This window comes from Adiantum capillus-veneris, chromosome 18, assembly GCF_014529385.1.
Source record: "Adiantum capillus-veneris isolate H3 chromosome 18, ASM1452938v2, whole genome shotgun sequence".
NCBI classification, from domain to species: Eukaryota; Viridiplantae; Streptophyta; class Polypodiopsida; order Polypodiales; family Pteridaceae; genus Adiantum; species Adiantum capillus-veneris.
In genome coordinates this window covers 117,811,527-117,828,674 of record NC_140948.1, presented here as the reverse complement: position 1 = coordinate 117,828,674, position 17,148 = coordinate 117,811,527, and the positions used below count along the sequence as shown (strand labels likewise).

Sequence of the window (17,148 nt, the reverse complement as noted above, 5' to 3'; positions counted from 1 at the left end):
GATGATAAGTGAGGAACTATTTCTTTCTCCTATGAATGTTTCTTCTTCCTCTTCCCTACCCTCATTCCCCACTAGCTCTCTCCACCTTTGAAGGTGTTTGAGGCCTTGGGACTGAGGCCAGGGATGGTTACTGCTTTTACAAAGTTTATGTTATGCTCGTGATGCATGAATCTTTCCATCTTCATAGCATCACCAAGGTCACAAGGAACACAAAGATTGTATTATACCAAGTCTCTCTTTCTGGGAGAATCTATAATACAAAAGAATATTGGAGGGGGGACCGGCTCCACATAAACTCGGTCCTTAATTGTTGTCAAGTTCTATAAACTCTCTCTCTTGCAAAAGTATTGTTCATGCCAAGTTAATTAAGTATCATGGTTATGTTGCTAGCGCTAATTAAGTTCACCCTCTATGTTCTCAAAGTAGTCTCATAAAAATGCTCACTCTAATTCTCTTAATTCCACTATTCTCAAATTTCATGGGCCATTTCCATTACAACCTCAAAGCTTTGAGAACAAGACTTGGTCAAGGGGGGGGGGGAGGTCCACTTAATAATTATGTGATTATCACATGAGTGCAACAGAAAGGGTTATTAAATTTTATTTTTTCTCACATTTTCACATATAAAAAGGTACCGCAGAATAGAATTGGAAAAAAAAATTATAGATTGAATAGAAAAAAGATGCATTACATTTGTCAAAAGTTCTTAGGTAGACAGTTTTAAAAATAGTCCTTTAACGCATGCTATATGCATAATTTATATATAGGGACCCCCCTGAGGGGAGGGGGGATCAAGATGGCTAGCCCTAGTTCCTATGGGATTCTTCCGTTAATCATGCATGTACCAAAACAGTAGCAAGATGGGTGACCTCCCAGTCCAAGTTTCCCCCTTCATATCCAATATGAGCATCAGAGCCAAGTTGTTGGTTTGTCGGTTGTAACGACTGGTTGGTAGGCAATAGGTTGGCATGTCGATTGAAAGAGTGAATGGCAAGCAAAACGCTTGTGTGCTATAGTCATCATTAGTCGACAAGGAAAGTGAGACCGGTTGGCACCAAGGGGAATATTGAAAAAATGGTGTCAAGCAATAAGATAAATCAAATTGGCTAGATAAGAGGTCTTCATCTTAGGACCAAAGGATTCGTGTCTTCCATAGCGTCCTTTCTGTGGCTAGCTTTTCAAAGATTGTGCAAGAAAGCAAGGAGTTAATTTATGTGATAAGTAAAAGGTTTAGCTCAAATGATTGGTTTAGGGCATCCCTCGCCATCCAATCATAGTATGTTGTAACTTAACTAGGATGGACCCTTCATCCCTCAAGGCTCAATGCGAGCTTTAGGTTGTCTTGTATATATGTTGGTGACTTTATAATATATTCACTCACAATTGTGAGTTTTGAAAAAAAAAAAAGACACAATCGTATGGATTGGGTTTGTTTATAGATAATGATCTTGTTAATTTTGTCATGCTTGTTTATACCTAACACTAACACTTTGGCCATTATCACCTTTAGATATTATAAATGTTAATTTTGTTGCTGATTTTGTCAACGATAGACACCTTTCCTTTTTTTTTTGACAGATATCCATAAGGTTATCAACATCTAGTGCAAAAGCAACCACTATGTCCCTCTAATATCTTTTCCATTCCTTTTTCTAAGAAGCTCAGTAGATACTCTTAGGCTTTTGAGGGTGCAAAGGGGGGATATCGCACGTGGAAGAGGAGAGTGAGTTATGTTTAAAAATAATGAAGCGCTTCATCTCCAAAGGGTAAATAACCAATTGAAATTCTAGTTTTGGCATATCTTGTATTGATAGACAATCAGTCTTCTTACGAAAAGTGAAATTTAAAGGGCATTTTGGGAATTCATGACAAAATATCAGAGGTGATTTGGGATAGGATGCTGCATGGAGAGAGAGAGAGAGAGAGAGAGAGAGAGAGAGAGATGTAAAGCGCAGATGAGGCCGTTCGTTCGGCCATTTGTTCTCTGAAAAGTGCAACAAAGAGATGCTAACTTTTCTCCATTTTGCGCACATGCACCCGTTTGTGCATCCATTCGGTAAAAAAAAGCACATGTTCCGTACGGCCACGTCCTGTGTGCACATGTGTTCATCCGTTCACGTATGTTCGTTGCTGAAGTTGATGTGCAAACCAACAAACCACGCATTGCCAACATCACAAAGATAGCCTTTTCCAACAAAAAATGCCTAATAACTTTGCACCGAATGCATGAAAAAACGCATGACAAAAAAAGATTTCTATATCCGACAACCACATAAACAAGAGACTGACAGTCATAAACTGAGTTGTTCTAAGTACATTAGAATGAGCCATTTACTATGATACAGAAGCACACGGCATTGCTGCTCATTGGCAGCCATAAACAAAAACACTTGAGAACCATAATGAAAACCTGTAGCAGTATATAAATAGAGGTGCTGCTCATTGCAGCCATAAAGCAAACCACATGACAAAAACTACAACCACGTAGAACGTGACTCAATCCACAGACTCCAAATCATCATCAAGCCCTACAAAAGACAACTTCAAGAAATTAATAATAAGATTTATGGATACATATTTAAAACCTTAGTTGAAACAAAAGACAAGATCACTTTGAAAAATAAGAACAATTACTAAATCCATAACCTGCTACATCTGGAACTGCTGTGTTCTGAGCCCTCAAGCTGCTATGGCGGAATAAGGCTGCCCTTATCCGCAAGGCCATCTCGCGATGAGCAGGATTCCCGCCATCATTAGGAAGTGGCTCTTGGGAGTTGGGATGCGAATCTCGCTGATCGTGAGGCTCTGTCTCACCTCAGATTTGCACAAAGTTGTGTAGGAAACAACACGCTCCTATCACAGTGGGTGCGAAAGCAAGATTGACATTGAGATCTCGCAAAATCCTCCACCTATTCTTTAAGAGATCAAAGGCATTTTCCACTTTCACTCTCCCCTTTGAGATTTTCCTGTCAAAATCTCGCTTTTCACGTAAAAATTGCCCTGCCTTCATTCGATATGGCTTTACCAAAAATAATGCCGTACTATCTCCCCTTGAATGTGCAATAGTGGCCGATCAAGTGCTTCTCGTCGTTTGAGCTGACCATACAAGTCACATCCTTTGAAGTGAGAAGAATCATGCACCCCTCCTACAGCCCCCGTGCAGCCCTACAAACTGCACACTAAAAAAGTTTGTTGGAGTCGACAATACCCTGTAGGAGGATGCTCGAAAAACCATGCTTGTTGATGTATTGCGTTGGATAGAACTCTCGTGCTGGATTTCTTTGTAGACGGATGTGAGTCCCATCAAGTGCCCCAGCAATATTCGGCAAACCAGAGATAGCCTCAAATCCTGCCATTATCTGCTCAAGACGGTCTCCATGTGGCACTCTAATGCCAACCCTGTGGAAGAAGTCAGTACTACTCAATATGCGACAAATGATCACCACATATTTGCAAATGGTGCTCTCACCCATGCCAAATAGATTTGCCATGCTTCGTGAGGAGTGTCCATGCACAAGCCGCAACAGTACGCAAGAAAGCGCAACCTCTAGAGAAATAGGCTCTCTGAAAAACCTGACTCCACTTGTGGGAAGTAGAGGACGAATCATGTTTAGTAGCACAAGAAAGGATCTGCGAGACATGCGATATGCAAAACAGTAGAGATGTTGATTTGCTAGGCGAGCCGAAGACCAAAGCACACTGTCTACACTGCGAAAGAATGTGTGTTGGCGAGGAAAACACCATCATACTCTTGGTGAAAAACGCCATGCCACTGACTCGAGTGCCCCCGCCATCCCACAACACAACCATGCATAAGCAAACATAGGTATGAAGAAGTTGTTATCCTCCAAGCATTGATCATGCGATGCACTCGCCCTGCCTAGTGTACTGTCACTCAGTAATGTCATCATCCCAAAGAGATGAACCCACTCTTCCATCCTATGATTGAAAATAAACATATTGATTTGGATAACAAACTGCAAGCAAACAAATATCAAAACTAGAAGTAGGTTAAGACATACCTGAGTACGAGCAGGGATGCACATGTAAAGACACAATGAAACGTGACTGCAAGACCTCACCTGCACAAAAGTAAACATGTTGTTTATATCAATTACTCTCCAATGATATGTGTTAGAGCTCAAAGTAAAAGGAGAATGTACTATGATGATGTGTACATAAACTTACTGATCTGGCTTCTTAGAGATAAGTTTTGCGATCTCCAAGAAGATTTGATTATAGGTGTATCTGTTGTGGAGGACACAGGCCTATGGCTCTCACTATCAAGTGCACTAGCTATGCCTGAGCACTTTGGAGTCTTCCCCCACAACACAACACACATATCAAAGAAAATCCAGGTACTAGGTACACTGCCAGTAGAGTTTTGTTTAGAAAGCTCCTTTTTGTGCACCTTCTTTAGTGTGTCAATTCGGTTTCTTGCATGCTCCGGGTTGAAGCTACCTGTGATCTCCCGATTTATAGCAAAGACCAAATCTTCCCAATCTTTAGTGCAAAAATTGCCCTTCTTGATGTCCGACCACTGCTCCTCATAGAGTCTTAGGAGAGTATGCGTGCTTTTGTCATCCCATATAACAATCGTTGCTCTCTGGTGCTTCGTCCCTTTTGTGGATGTGTCTGCATCCTGTGATGTTTGCACTAGTGGTTTCGTCCCTTTTGTGCTTGTGTGTGCTTCGTGTGGTTTCTACCCTGGTGGTTTACTCATTGTATTTTTGACCTCTGGATGCTCAGTTGGAGTCTGTGCTTGCGAGGATATCTCTATCTTGGATCGTTTTTTTCCAGTTGAAGGAGGCGTAAGCATAGCCTCCTCCATTAAACCGACATAGGAATTCTACGCAAAAGGTGTAGCGTGTTGGGAAAGAGGAATGTATTCCTCGCATTCATCTTCAATTGGTGCCGATTGCAAATGCATTGCCCAAGAGGGCCTAGCAAGCTTATCTTTTAGAGGTGAAATTGGACCTTGTTTGACCTTTTGACGGAGCAAAGACGGAATTAAGACTTTCCTTGTAAACTGACCAACATTCGAGTGAAGTACAATTCCAGATTAGCAGACCTAATCAAGAACATCCGAAGTGTATAAAATACAATAGTGGTTGAGGTTAACCCTCCAGTTATACCAATCATTACTAAGACCACCTCTAGCAGTTAAATGCTTTGATTCGATTGCCGAAATTAAACGCTTGTGCACAGGTATATTCAGCGGCAAGGCAAGAAGTTGTGCGGAAACTGATCCTTTGCAGGTGAGTGGTTGGATTTTTGATAAATTTTATTGCTAAGTTTAATGAATTTAAGATAAGGAAGACACATTCCTAGAGATCAAAAAGTGGTAGGTGATCAGGGTAGCTTAGTGTCCACCGAGGAGAGTGTAACTCAGGCAAGGCTAGATCCATTAGCACCGATCATTGAGGAGGGTAGTGATACTGACACCTCATCAGATAAGTCCTTCTTCATGATGGGTAGTCAACAGCCAGGAGGTTTCTCCAATGAAGGACCAATGCTAGGAGGAAGTACCTCCCAAAACCCTTTGAATGATGCCAAGTTCACTATAATCTTCTTAGAAGGAACAAACTCTAGGGGAGCCCTAGTTTATTCTGACTATCGAGGGCGCAAGTGTTTTTGTATAGAAGAAAGACTTGCTCATAGACTGGAGATAATTCGATTCTATGATGATGGAGATAGATTCTGAGACGAAAAGGGGAACCACTATCTGATAGTTAGTAACCCTGAGGATTACAACAGATATGGAGACATTTCCAGAAACATCAACATATGCCTCCGAAGAAGCGCCAAGGTTCACCTATACCCCTAGCAAGTCGACAAATCCATTTTCAGAAGAGTATGACGCGACCTCACATTCTAACCGACAGCAGACGTTCAACTACCAGAACCAACAAGCAACCCAACCATCATTGTAGGCATGGCTTCGACAAAGTGCAACATTAGAACAAGACCAAAACCGAGATCGTTATCCAGCCGCACGAGGGCTAAGAGATTTACAAGAACCACCACTCTATTCACAGTATCAAGGCGAGAGTAAGCCAAAAACTCAAGAGTCAACGGAGCATGGAAGACAACCCATAGAATGAGTTCAAAGAGATGAACCACCTCTTGCAAAAACCATCAAAAATTAAGGCTTAGGAGCACCTCTGAGAGAGGAACCCTCCCACTACATAAGGCCAGAGGAGGTATATCGAGTAGGACGAGGAGAACCAATGATGAGATTTGTAGACCATCGTATAATTAGACCTTCTCAGGTGCAAAAATGGGTAAACAAGAAGTACACGGGAAACAGAGATCCTAGGGATCATGTAGCAGCCTTTGTGCATGTAATTAGAGCTGAAGAGGTGTTAGACTTCCCTACCCAATTTGCAGGGTTTGGACTTACGCTAGGGAAGGATGCTGCTACTTGGTTTGACTCTGTGGAGCATAGAGACTTTGAGTCTATGGAGGAGGTGTTTGACGAGTTTATTGAGGAATTCTCACAAAGGGGGATAGCTCATAATACAGTCTCACAAATCCATAAATTCAAACAGAAAGAAGGGGAATCTGTGCGAAAGGCAGTCCTACGACTAAAAAGATATGTGAATTTCTACCCTGTGGAAGAACTGCCAACTCAGCCGGACTTATGCTTATATTTATTCAAGGACTAAGGAACGCAGATCCCCAGAAGAACTTACATATGAAGAGGAGCACAACGTTAAATGAGTTAACTAAGGAGGCTCTTTACCTTGTAGACAATTGTGGGGTCTACAAGGAGGGTGAATTCAAGGATCTTGATGACGATTCATTCTCACAACAAAGTGGAAGCAAGTCCGCTAAGACAGCACCGAAAGGAGAAGTAGATGTAAGCTAGGAGCAGCTTGTAGAGGAAGTGCTAAAAAAGATTAATATGTATGCCAAGCCTCAAGCTAAACAGCCAAAGTGAAGGAGTACAAGCGGAAGTGCGACGCGAGAGAGAGTGCGAGAAGAAGAGCACGACGATATGGGAAACTCGCTCTACTGTAATGTATAGAGCATAGTGAGTTCTTATTAGGTTTTTACAAAAGAATATGTGTACATACCTGGCGGCCCGCCCACTTACCTGGGCGACCACATTGGGCTTTATACCCCAACAACCTCCCACTTAAAGTCCAATGTGGTACTTTAAGTGTGAGAGAAGCTACTATACAAGCTAATATACAAGAGATGTAGAGAAGTGATGTACTACCCTACACCTAACTGCTTGCAAAAATGCGCAAACCTCTCTAAGGGAAGTCCTTTTGTAAGTAGATCAGCAATATTTTCTATGGTGTGAACTTTGACAAGCTGAATTTGCTTATCCTCGATCATTTCCCTGATGAAATGATACTTCACATCCACATGCTTTGTCTTTGAGTGATAAACTGGATTGCGAGCCAATTGTATAGCACTCTGACTATCACAATATAACACAAGCATCTCTTCTTTGATTCCCAAATCTGTTACTAGTTGGTTAAGCCAAATTGATTCTTTGCATGCCTCTGATGCTGCAACATATTCAGCCTCTGTCTAAGTCACCTACATAATCTGAGTCTATAAAACCCTTTACACTTAGCTCCTGACTCCCATAGCATATGCGCATACTCTTTGTAGCTTTCAGGTATCTCAATATTCCTTTCACTGCCTCCCAATGTTTCTTGCCTGGGTTTGACATGTATCGACTTACTACTCCCACTGCAAATGCAATGTCTGCGAGAGTAGCAATCATTGCATACATCAAACTACCCACTGCAGACGCATATGGAATCTTTTCCATTTCAGCCTGTTCTTCCTCAGACACATGACAATCTTGTTTGCTAAGTTTCACATATGGTGGCAATGGAACACTCAATGCCTTTCCCTTCTCCATATTCAAACGTTGCAAAACCTTTTCAGTATACTCTGTTTGAGATAACCAAATCAACTTCTTTGATCTGTCTCTCTCAATGCGCATACCAAGTATATGACTTGCCTCATCCATGTCTTTCATGTCAAACGATTTTTCCATCTTTGACTTCAAAGCTGAACTTTCTTCCAAGTGCTTGCCAGCAATCAACATGTCATCCACATACAAAATAAGGATCAGCCAACTACCATCCTTAGCCTTCTTTGTATATAGACAGTAATCGAACTCACTACGTTTGTAGCCTTGAGAAAGCATAAACTTGAGGAATTTATGGTAACATGCCCTCGGTGATTGTTTTAAGCCATAAAGACTCTTTAACAACTGGCATACCCAATCTTCCTTGCCTTTCTCAACAAACCCTTCTGGCTGCTGCATGTAAATTTCCACATCTAAATCACCATGCAAGAACGTTGTCTTGACATCCATTTGGTGCAACACCAAATCTAATATGGCAACCAATGCAAGAAAGCATCTCAATGCAGTCATCTTGACCACCGGTGATAAAACTTCATCAAATTCAATGCCTTGTTCTTGCTTAAAGCCCTTGGCAACAAGCCTTGCTTTGTACTTTGGCTGACTATCATGAGTGGGGATCTTATACCTGTAAACCCATTTACAAGGTAGAGCCTTTTTTCCCTTTGGTAATTTAACTAGCTTCCATGTCTGGTTTTTATGCAGAGCTGTCATCTCTGACTGCATGGCCAATTGCCAATTCCCAGAGTCCTTCCTTTGCACTGCTTCCTTGTAACATGAAGGCTCATTGCAATCAGTCAACATGACATAGTTCATAGATGGAACAAACCTATCAGGAGGTCGCGTGATACATCCAGATCTATGCACAATAGGTGGCTCAGGCTCAGCCACAACCTGTGGTTCCACTCTATCCTATCCTTGCTCCTCTTGAGCCCTGACATTTTGTCTTGCACTTGTAGGTCCATCTTCTTGGAAGACAACTCTTCTAATCTCCTCAACCCTCTCTGGTTTAGAATGATATTTTGCTTAATTAAAGTGAACATCATTGTTGCGGATAACCTTTCCGGATTCGGGATCCCAAAGTTTGTACCCCATCTCACCAGAATTACCATAGCCTAGAAAGATGCACTTTCTACTCTTTGGCTCAAGTTTGCTCCTAAATTCCTTTGCAACGTGAGTATATGCCTCATAGCCAAAGACTCTGAGATGCTTGTATGAGGGCACCTTGCCTGACCATACCATCTCTGCCACTAAATCCTTCTGCAAAACCTTGCTAGGAGATCTATTTATAAGATGAACAGTTGTTGATACAGCTTCATCCCAAAACCCATTTGGCAGTTGTGCATTAGACAACATACTTCTGACCTTCTCTTGTATAGTCCTATTTATCCTCTCAGCAACACCATTTTGAGGAGGATTGTAAGGAGTAGTAAGTTCACGTTTTATACCTTTTGACTCACAAAAGTCCTGAAAGGCCTTTCAAACATACTCTCCACCATTGTCAGTGCGTAAGCATTTAAACTTCTTGCCACTCTGATTCTCCACAAGTGTCACAAATGTTTTGAAAACACTAAACGCTTCATCCTTGTGCTTGAGAAAGTAAACCCATACTTTCCTCGAGTAATCATCTATAAATGTCATAAAGTAAGAAGCTCCCCCTAGAGATAGGTTAGGCATAGGTCCACACAAATCAATATGAACAAGTGCCAACTGTGTATCTCTTCTACTGCTTCTATGCTTATGTGGCTGTTGTGTTTGCTTACCATACAGACAATGTTCACAAAATTCAAAATCATTAAATGACAAGCCAGGAAAATAACCAGAACGAGACAAGATTTCCATTCCCTTCTTGGACATATGTCCTAACCGGCTATGCCACAAAGAAACGTTCGGCTACTCGATTACATTGATTACATTTTTACAGACATTTGATACATAAATCATGTAAAGTCCTCCAGACTTTACTCCATGTGCTACTGTCATAGAACCCTTGGATATCTTCCACATGTTCTGTCCAAACATGGTGACGTAGCCAGCATCATCAAGTAAACCTGTGCTGATCAAGCTCTTTGTAAATTGCGAGAACATGTCTCACATTCTTCAGCGTGAAAGAAGAGCCATTTTGAAACTTCAATTGAACATCTCCAACACCTAAGATCTCACATGTCTGCCCATTGCCTAGCCGAACATGATCTTTAGTGGTCACATAAGAGGTAAACCACTCCTCGTTTGGAGACACATGAAGTGATGCCCCTGAGTCTATAATCCAGTCACTCAGTGCATTTCCATCAGATGCTGTAAGAAGAGCTGAGTCCATTGTATTCTTCAAGAAGTAGATGTCTCCTGACACTAGACTGTCATCCTCTGCAACAGTGTTTGTCACATTTATTTCTTGAATCTTCACTGAGTACTTGTTCTTCTCACCATGGTCTTCAGCTTTCTCTTTGCCTTTTTCTGCTTTCCATTCTCTTCAGTCTCTTTTCATGTGACCCTTCTTGCCACAATGGTAGCATTCTATGTCACTCTTGCCTTTAGCACTGCGGGACTTGCTACGAGACTGATTCCTCTTTGCACCTTTGTACTTTTCTTTGGTCCTTCCCCTGACAACTAAGGTTGTTCCTTTGCCTTTGTCCATTGTCTTTCTATTGGTTTCTTCAGTAAGCAGACTTCCTTCTACACCTGCTATGTTCAAACCATCTGGAGGTGCAGAATTACTCAAAGCTGTGCAAAAAGTGTCCCAACTTTCCAGCAATGTGATCAACAGGAACATAGCTCTAAGAGGTTCATCATACTTGACACCTTGAGCTAGCAACTGACTATAGATTGTGTTGAATTCATTCAGATGATTGGACATAGGTGTCCCTTCTTTCATCTTCAAGTCAACAAGCTTCTTAAGCCAGTATACCTATGAAGCTGCACTCTACTTCTCATAAAGATCACTCAGCTTTAACCATGCTTGATAAGCCGACATCTCATCTGCTACATTGAAGTAAACACTTTCTACCAAAGTCAGCATAATGGTAGAAAGTGCCAATTCATCCATTTCGCTCCATTCATCTTCGTCCATATCTTCTGGTTTTATCCCCTTGAGCTTTATAGGTTTTATCTGCTTCTTTTGTACCAACACGTGCCAAATTTTCTTCTTCCACAATGGGAAATTGGTTCCATCCAATTTCTTGATATTGTAAAGAGCAGTGTCCTGTGATCCAGCCATAGCTACGCTTCACAGTAGTTTACTTTCCTGGGAAAAATTCGGCAGAGTTTCCCCTGTAAACTGACCTCTGAACCAATATCAACCTGTCAAATGAACCAAGAAAGCTTTAGATTCTGCCGAAGTTTAGGCAGAGTCTCCTTTGTAAAATGGCTCTGGTGTACTCAAAAAACACACCAAAAACAGCTCAAAAAACCATTGTCTCTCTCACGCTGTAAGCTGTGGGTAAACCTGTCCTGCACCTGTACTGTCTCTCACTGTCCTGTCACTGTCCTGTAAGCATAGACTGCGACAATGCCTCAACGGCAGTAAAGAAAAGATGCAATCCCAACTGTCTAACTCACAGTCAATACATCTAGCTGCCTATCTAAGGGCTCGAGGGATCGCTCCAAGACCTGTATCACCGAAAGGATCTCAACATTCGAGAATCCCCCAGCTCAATAAAACCTCACTCAACCCTCAACAAAGGCTGCAGTAAATCTGACAGTACATAGACTTCCCACAAAGTCATACATCCACAAATTTCCCACTATATGCTGTAACCGCTGCGGTGGTTGTTTGCTGCGTGACTCACAGCCAGCAAACCCTCAACAGACATACATCATCTCTGACAATACATCTAATGTGGAAGTACTTGCAATGTCAAGATGAAATCTGGAATATCAAGCAGCAAACACAAGCTACCTGATGAACTAGTGGATGTCGCCTACAATCTGTGTGTAGATGCGCCCCTGTCGTATGTGACACGCCTCCAAGAACTGTGAGCCATCCTTCGATGTGTAGACAGCCACAAATCAGCACTCTGGGAGTGCCGATATCCTCAGCACCTGCAGTCGTAGGCCAAAACCCCAAATTTGCAAAGTCGGATCTGCACCCGCCGAGACCACGTAGTCGAAAATGGCCTGCGCAGAACTTTGTTGAAGCCGAACGGTGGCCGAGATGATCTCAGAATGAAATTTGGGCCGTGTCTTTGCCTGTCGAATCTCACTCCAATCTGAGCATGTGACTCTGGCTACCTGCAAATGCTGCCCCGAGCCTCGATCTTAGCTCTTATACCAGTTGAAGGAGTACGAGCGAAAGTGCGACGCGAGAGAGAGTGCGAGAAGAAGAGCACGACGATATGGTGAACTCGCTCTACTGTAATGTATAGAGCATAGTGAGTTCTTATTAGGTTTTTATAAAAGAATATGTGTACATACCTGGCGGCCCGCCCACTTACCTGGGCGACCACATTGGGCTTTATACCCCAACACAAAGTGGTGTGCTATTGAACAAAAATGGACAAACCATATGACGGAGGAATGTTATTATAGCAAGGGATATGTGAGAGAGCGACCTTATGCTCCCCAGGCCCAAGTAGCATCTCCTCAACTTCCACCGATGCCTAGGTATCAAGCAGGCAACCTACCAGGACCTTTAGGGGTAGAAAGACCACAACCAGTATTGGAGCAGCAACCACCCCTACCAAGATTACGATCAGTCGGCATAAGATACACGCCAACAGTAAACGAACCAGAAGAAAAGGCTTTGGTACTTATGCATGCATATTACGAAGATTCCAATGGATATGCTGCAAATCTTGTCTATTATCCACCGGAAGAACCCCCAACGCGAGAACCTTGGAGCATGATTGGAAGTACAAGACCATCAACAGCTGCACAGGCAGCAGGAGAAGGAAGATATAGCTTGGATGAACGAACACTGTTGTTCACAGCCAATGGAGGCATGGGCAGACAGAGGCATGCATACCAACAAAGAGGAGCTCAAGGAGCACCTCAACAGCCTAAGGGACCCTGCTACAAGTGTGGTGGAGACCATTGGCTAAGAGACTATCCTCATGATGAAATCATTAGAGTCAATGCATATTGCACCGAGTGTGGAATTACTCATTTGATTCCTGATTGCCCTAAGAACCCGAGCAAAGGAGCAAAAACTACCTTGAACATGCTGGAAGCAGTGACTTCTAGTGGAGGGTCAAAAAATGAGACAGTAATACCTATTCAGGTAGTGACACGAGCCCAAGTTCAAAGAATGACAAATGAACCCATAATTGGAGAGCCAAAAACCGATGTCCCAAGTGCAGAAATGAAAAATCAGAGAAGCACTTGGAAAGCTAGAAAGGCGCATATGAAAGCTAGGAGAGAACGAGAGCAAACGGCTCTATCTGAGGAGTTAAAACACACAAAGGATAGATTAGAACGGTTAGAGGATCTAGCTAGTCTAAGCTCACACACTACGAAAACCATAGGGCCCAAGGAAATAGTAGAACCCAAAAGTGCAAGATCAGGAGGATCAGTGTTGGCAGAAAAGATAAATGAGCAGTTAGACGTACTTTTAAAAGCATACGAAGCCAGACTCAAAAACAACCAAACCCAAGAGTAAAGATGGATGACTTATCCATATGCAGAAATAGAAAAACAGAGGTTGGAAATGTGTCGAAAGATGATTGAAACAACCCAATCCTTGATAGAAAACCCGCGTGATAAACCTGCAAGTTGGCACGAGGTACCAGTTCCAACCCCTATCAAACCAACTTTAGATAAACAAGTAGACATGAAGGAGAGACTCACGACTGCCTCTGAGTCTAGGATAAAGAACCTATCATAGTGCCAAATACAACAGATGAGACAATTGATGGTTTCCAACCTAAAACATTGGTAGAAAGGGGTAAGGATTGTAACGGTCTAGATGACCTGTGGAAGCAAATCCGTGATGCCAACGAAGCTAACAGGGTGAGCCACCAAATAAATTGCACGAGAAAGGAGAAAAATGAGATCTTACCTCCCATTGAAGAATTTGAGGCAAGATCACAAATGAACTTTGATATGCACTCACAAGGGGAAGACCAGGGATCAATTAGTTCGGGGCACAGCCAACCAGACTCGCTAAAAACTCTACCCTCTTACCTAGGGGAGTATGAAGCTAAGTCTGAGGTGAGAGCAATCCCATCTCAAAGACTTTCTTCCAACAGAGTGATGGATTCACAAGGGTTGATTGAGTTATTGTCCACCCATGTGGCTTGCACGATCACATTAGCCGAACTACTGAGGTTACGGCCAAACATGTGGACCACCATAGGCAAATGCTTAGAAAAATTTGGAGTAAAAGACCCCACCTTGAAGCTTCAAGAAGGGATTAGAGAATTGGACAAGCCTCAACTAAACACTAGGCCAGTACCTTTAAACAAGGTTGGAGAATATTGTGAGGGAGAAGATGGAAATACCACACTACCAATAGAATTCCAAGGAGTAGTTTCCAAAGCTATTCTTGACAGTGGAGCAGGAGTCACTATCGCCACCAAGGAAATCTGGAAAAAATGGGAAAAACCGGCTTTGAGAGCTACCAGAATGAAATTGCAACTGGCAGATGGGTTCATGGAAAAGCCTCTAGGACTTTTAGAAAAAGTAATTGTCACCTCATGCGGAATCGAGTATGAGCATACATTTGCAATAGTTGATTTTGATAGAAAGAACAATTACGAGATCATCTTGGGAAGACCATTCATGAGACAATTAAAGATGGTCCAGGATTGGGGTTACGACCACATATACCTCAGACATGGTGAGACTACAACCAAAATATACCTAAAAGACCATAGTTACAAAGATGTGAACCATACAGCGGTGGAAGAGTTTGATTCAGCTACATTGGGTTAGGGAAAAAAAAAGAGCTATGGATGTGCAGAGCTTCACATTGTGGAATCTTAAAAAGAGAGGAATGCGTCTTAGAAAGAGCTATTGAGGACAAGGATTACATTCCGGAACCTTTTCCCGAAGATGCCTTAGAACCTCTGGAATGGGAACACATACTAGCAACATTGGATGTTTGTACCATTACAGATAGCCCAACGACGAAATTTTGCAATAAGGATCACTATGATGCGCTACCCTATTACATGGTAAGCCTTGTACCAGCAGGAGATGAGAATGTAGACCCACCAGAACAAGAAGAGTTTTATGAATCCTCTGAGCATCTGAAGTTAAATAACGATGCAGATAATGAGTATTCAGACAGCTCAAGCGAGTGTGGGGAGAAAACAACGAATATCAAGTTTTATGATTTTGCAAATCAACATCTTAGACGCCAGGAACGCTATAGAAAAAAAAGAGCCAAAAACAAAATTAGAGAGAACTTGATGCCCAGGATAAAAGATAAAACTCACTATCTAATGCTTGTCAAGGCATAGAATTGTGTAAAGGACCAAATATCAGGAAGATTCTCAAGAGTTCAAAGGGAAAGGACGCGTGAGGAAATAAAACAAGTACAGAAGACTAAAACAGAAACAAAGTCAAAAAATCTCAACAATCAAAACAGGAAAAAACAAAAGACCCAGAGTGGACCAAAATGGAGCGTAAAAAGAAATACCAAGAACTAAAACGGTCGTTACGAGAGGTATGGACTACTGAGGGAGAAAGTGATGGTAAGGAGAAGTCAAAAAAAGAAAACATGAATGTACCATCCCACTATCAAAAATTCACCATCCAGGACAGAAAAATCATAATGACACCACCAGTCATGGAAAGAATAAACCAGGAATCTTACGATGGGCCGGAAAATGCAAAACGGATAGACCTCGCTGTGCCAGGCGAAGAGCCTCAGCCTGTCTATATAGCAACTGATTTGGAGCTTGAAGAAGAAGAACTCTATCACAACTTCTCAAGAAGTATAAAGATGTGTTTGCATGGTCCTACAAAGACCTCAAAGGAGTTGATCCATCGATATACCAACATACAATTCCGTTGAAATCAGATGCCAAACCTAGCAAACAACATCCTTACACATATAATGACACATTTGCTAAACGAATCAAAGAGGAGATTGACAAGCTGATGGATGTTGAATTCATCTATGAAATCGAGCATACAGTCACCCATTGTGGTTGTCCCCAAAAAGAACGGCAAGCTACATGTGTGTGTGTGTGAATCTCAAAAAAGTAAACGCAACCATAATAAGGGATAATTATCCCTTGTCGATCACAGAACATGTACTTGAGAGGGTGGCTGGGAAACGGGCTTATTCCTTTCTAGATGGGTTTTCAGGGTATAACCAGCTGGCAATTGCAATAGAGGATCAACACAAAACAACATTTGCCACAGAATGGGGAATATATGCGTATAGAGTTATGCCTTTTGGCTTAACCAATGCTCCAGCTACCTTCCAAAGGTTAATGACTCATGCATTCAAAGAATACCTAAGAATATTATTAGAAATATATATGGATGATCTCTGTGTCCACTCTCTTCTACGAGAAGAACATATTGACCATTTAAAAAAGGTATTTGAGAAGTGCAGAACATATCGAATCTGTCTCAACCTGGAAAAGTGCATTTTTATGGTTAGGCAAGGCTGCATATTAGGACATATTGTCTCAAGAAATGGCATAACCACTGACCTAAACAAAATAAGAGTCATAGTAGACTTGCCCAGGCCTACTAATGCCAAACAAGTACAATCCTTCATCGCACACTGCGGATATTATCGAAGATTCATATATATGTATGCAATCATTGCACAACCTCTGTATCGTTTATTAGTCAGTTTCGACTGGACTGAGGAGTGTGAAACTTCAATCCAAAAGCTTAAGGAAAACCTTGTATCAGCACCTGTACTTAAAGAACCAGATTGGGAAAAGATATTCCATGTTCACATTGATGCATCTGCATATGCAATTGGGAGTATTCTGGCTCAATCTGGAGACGGAACAATGGATTTCCAAGTTTGTTATGCGAGCCGATAGCTAAATAGTGCAGAAAAGAACTACACAACCTCTTAAAGAGAGGGATTAGGAATGATTTTTGCTGTAAAAATTTTTTGGCATTACTTACTCGCAAACAAATTTGTGTTCTTCACAGATTATCAAGATCTTTTGTATCTAGTAAATAAACCATGCAATACTACAAGAATTGTACGTTGGTTTATTATATTTCTAGAGTTTGACTTCATAGTGGTAGTAAAAAAGGGTAAAACTCATCTACGGGCGGATCATCTTTCAAGGCTGCAAAACGGGGAAGCTCCTGAAGGAGTAGATGATGACATAGCTGAT

General features: G+C 41.8%; 1 protein-coding gene and 1 pseudogene across 1 annotated transcript; one reads left to right on the top strand and one right to left on the bottom strand.

Annotated features, from left to right (window-relative positions):
* The window catches only part of LOC147436276 (uncharacterized), a 194,002-nt pseudogene that overhangs the window by 18,828 nt on the left and 158,026 nt on the right, over positions 1-17,148 (top strand).
* On the bottom strand, positions 2,497-4,831 carry LOC147436279 (uncharacterized). The gene is made up of 4 exons (XM_086488128.1): positions 4,736-4,831; positions 4,189-4,546; positions 4,023-4,082; positions 2,497-2,528 (listed from the first exon to the last, which is right to left on the bottom strand). Exons 1-4 carry the CDS (start codon positions 4,829-4,831, stop codon positions 2,497-2,499), a joined length of 546 nt encoding a protein of 181 aa, XP_086344254.1.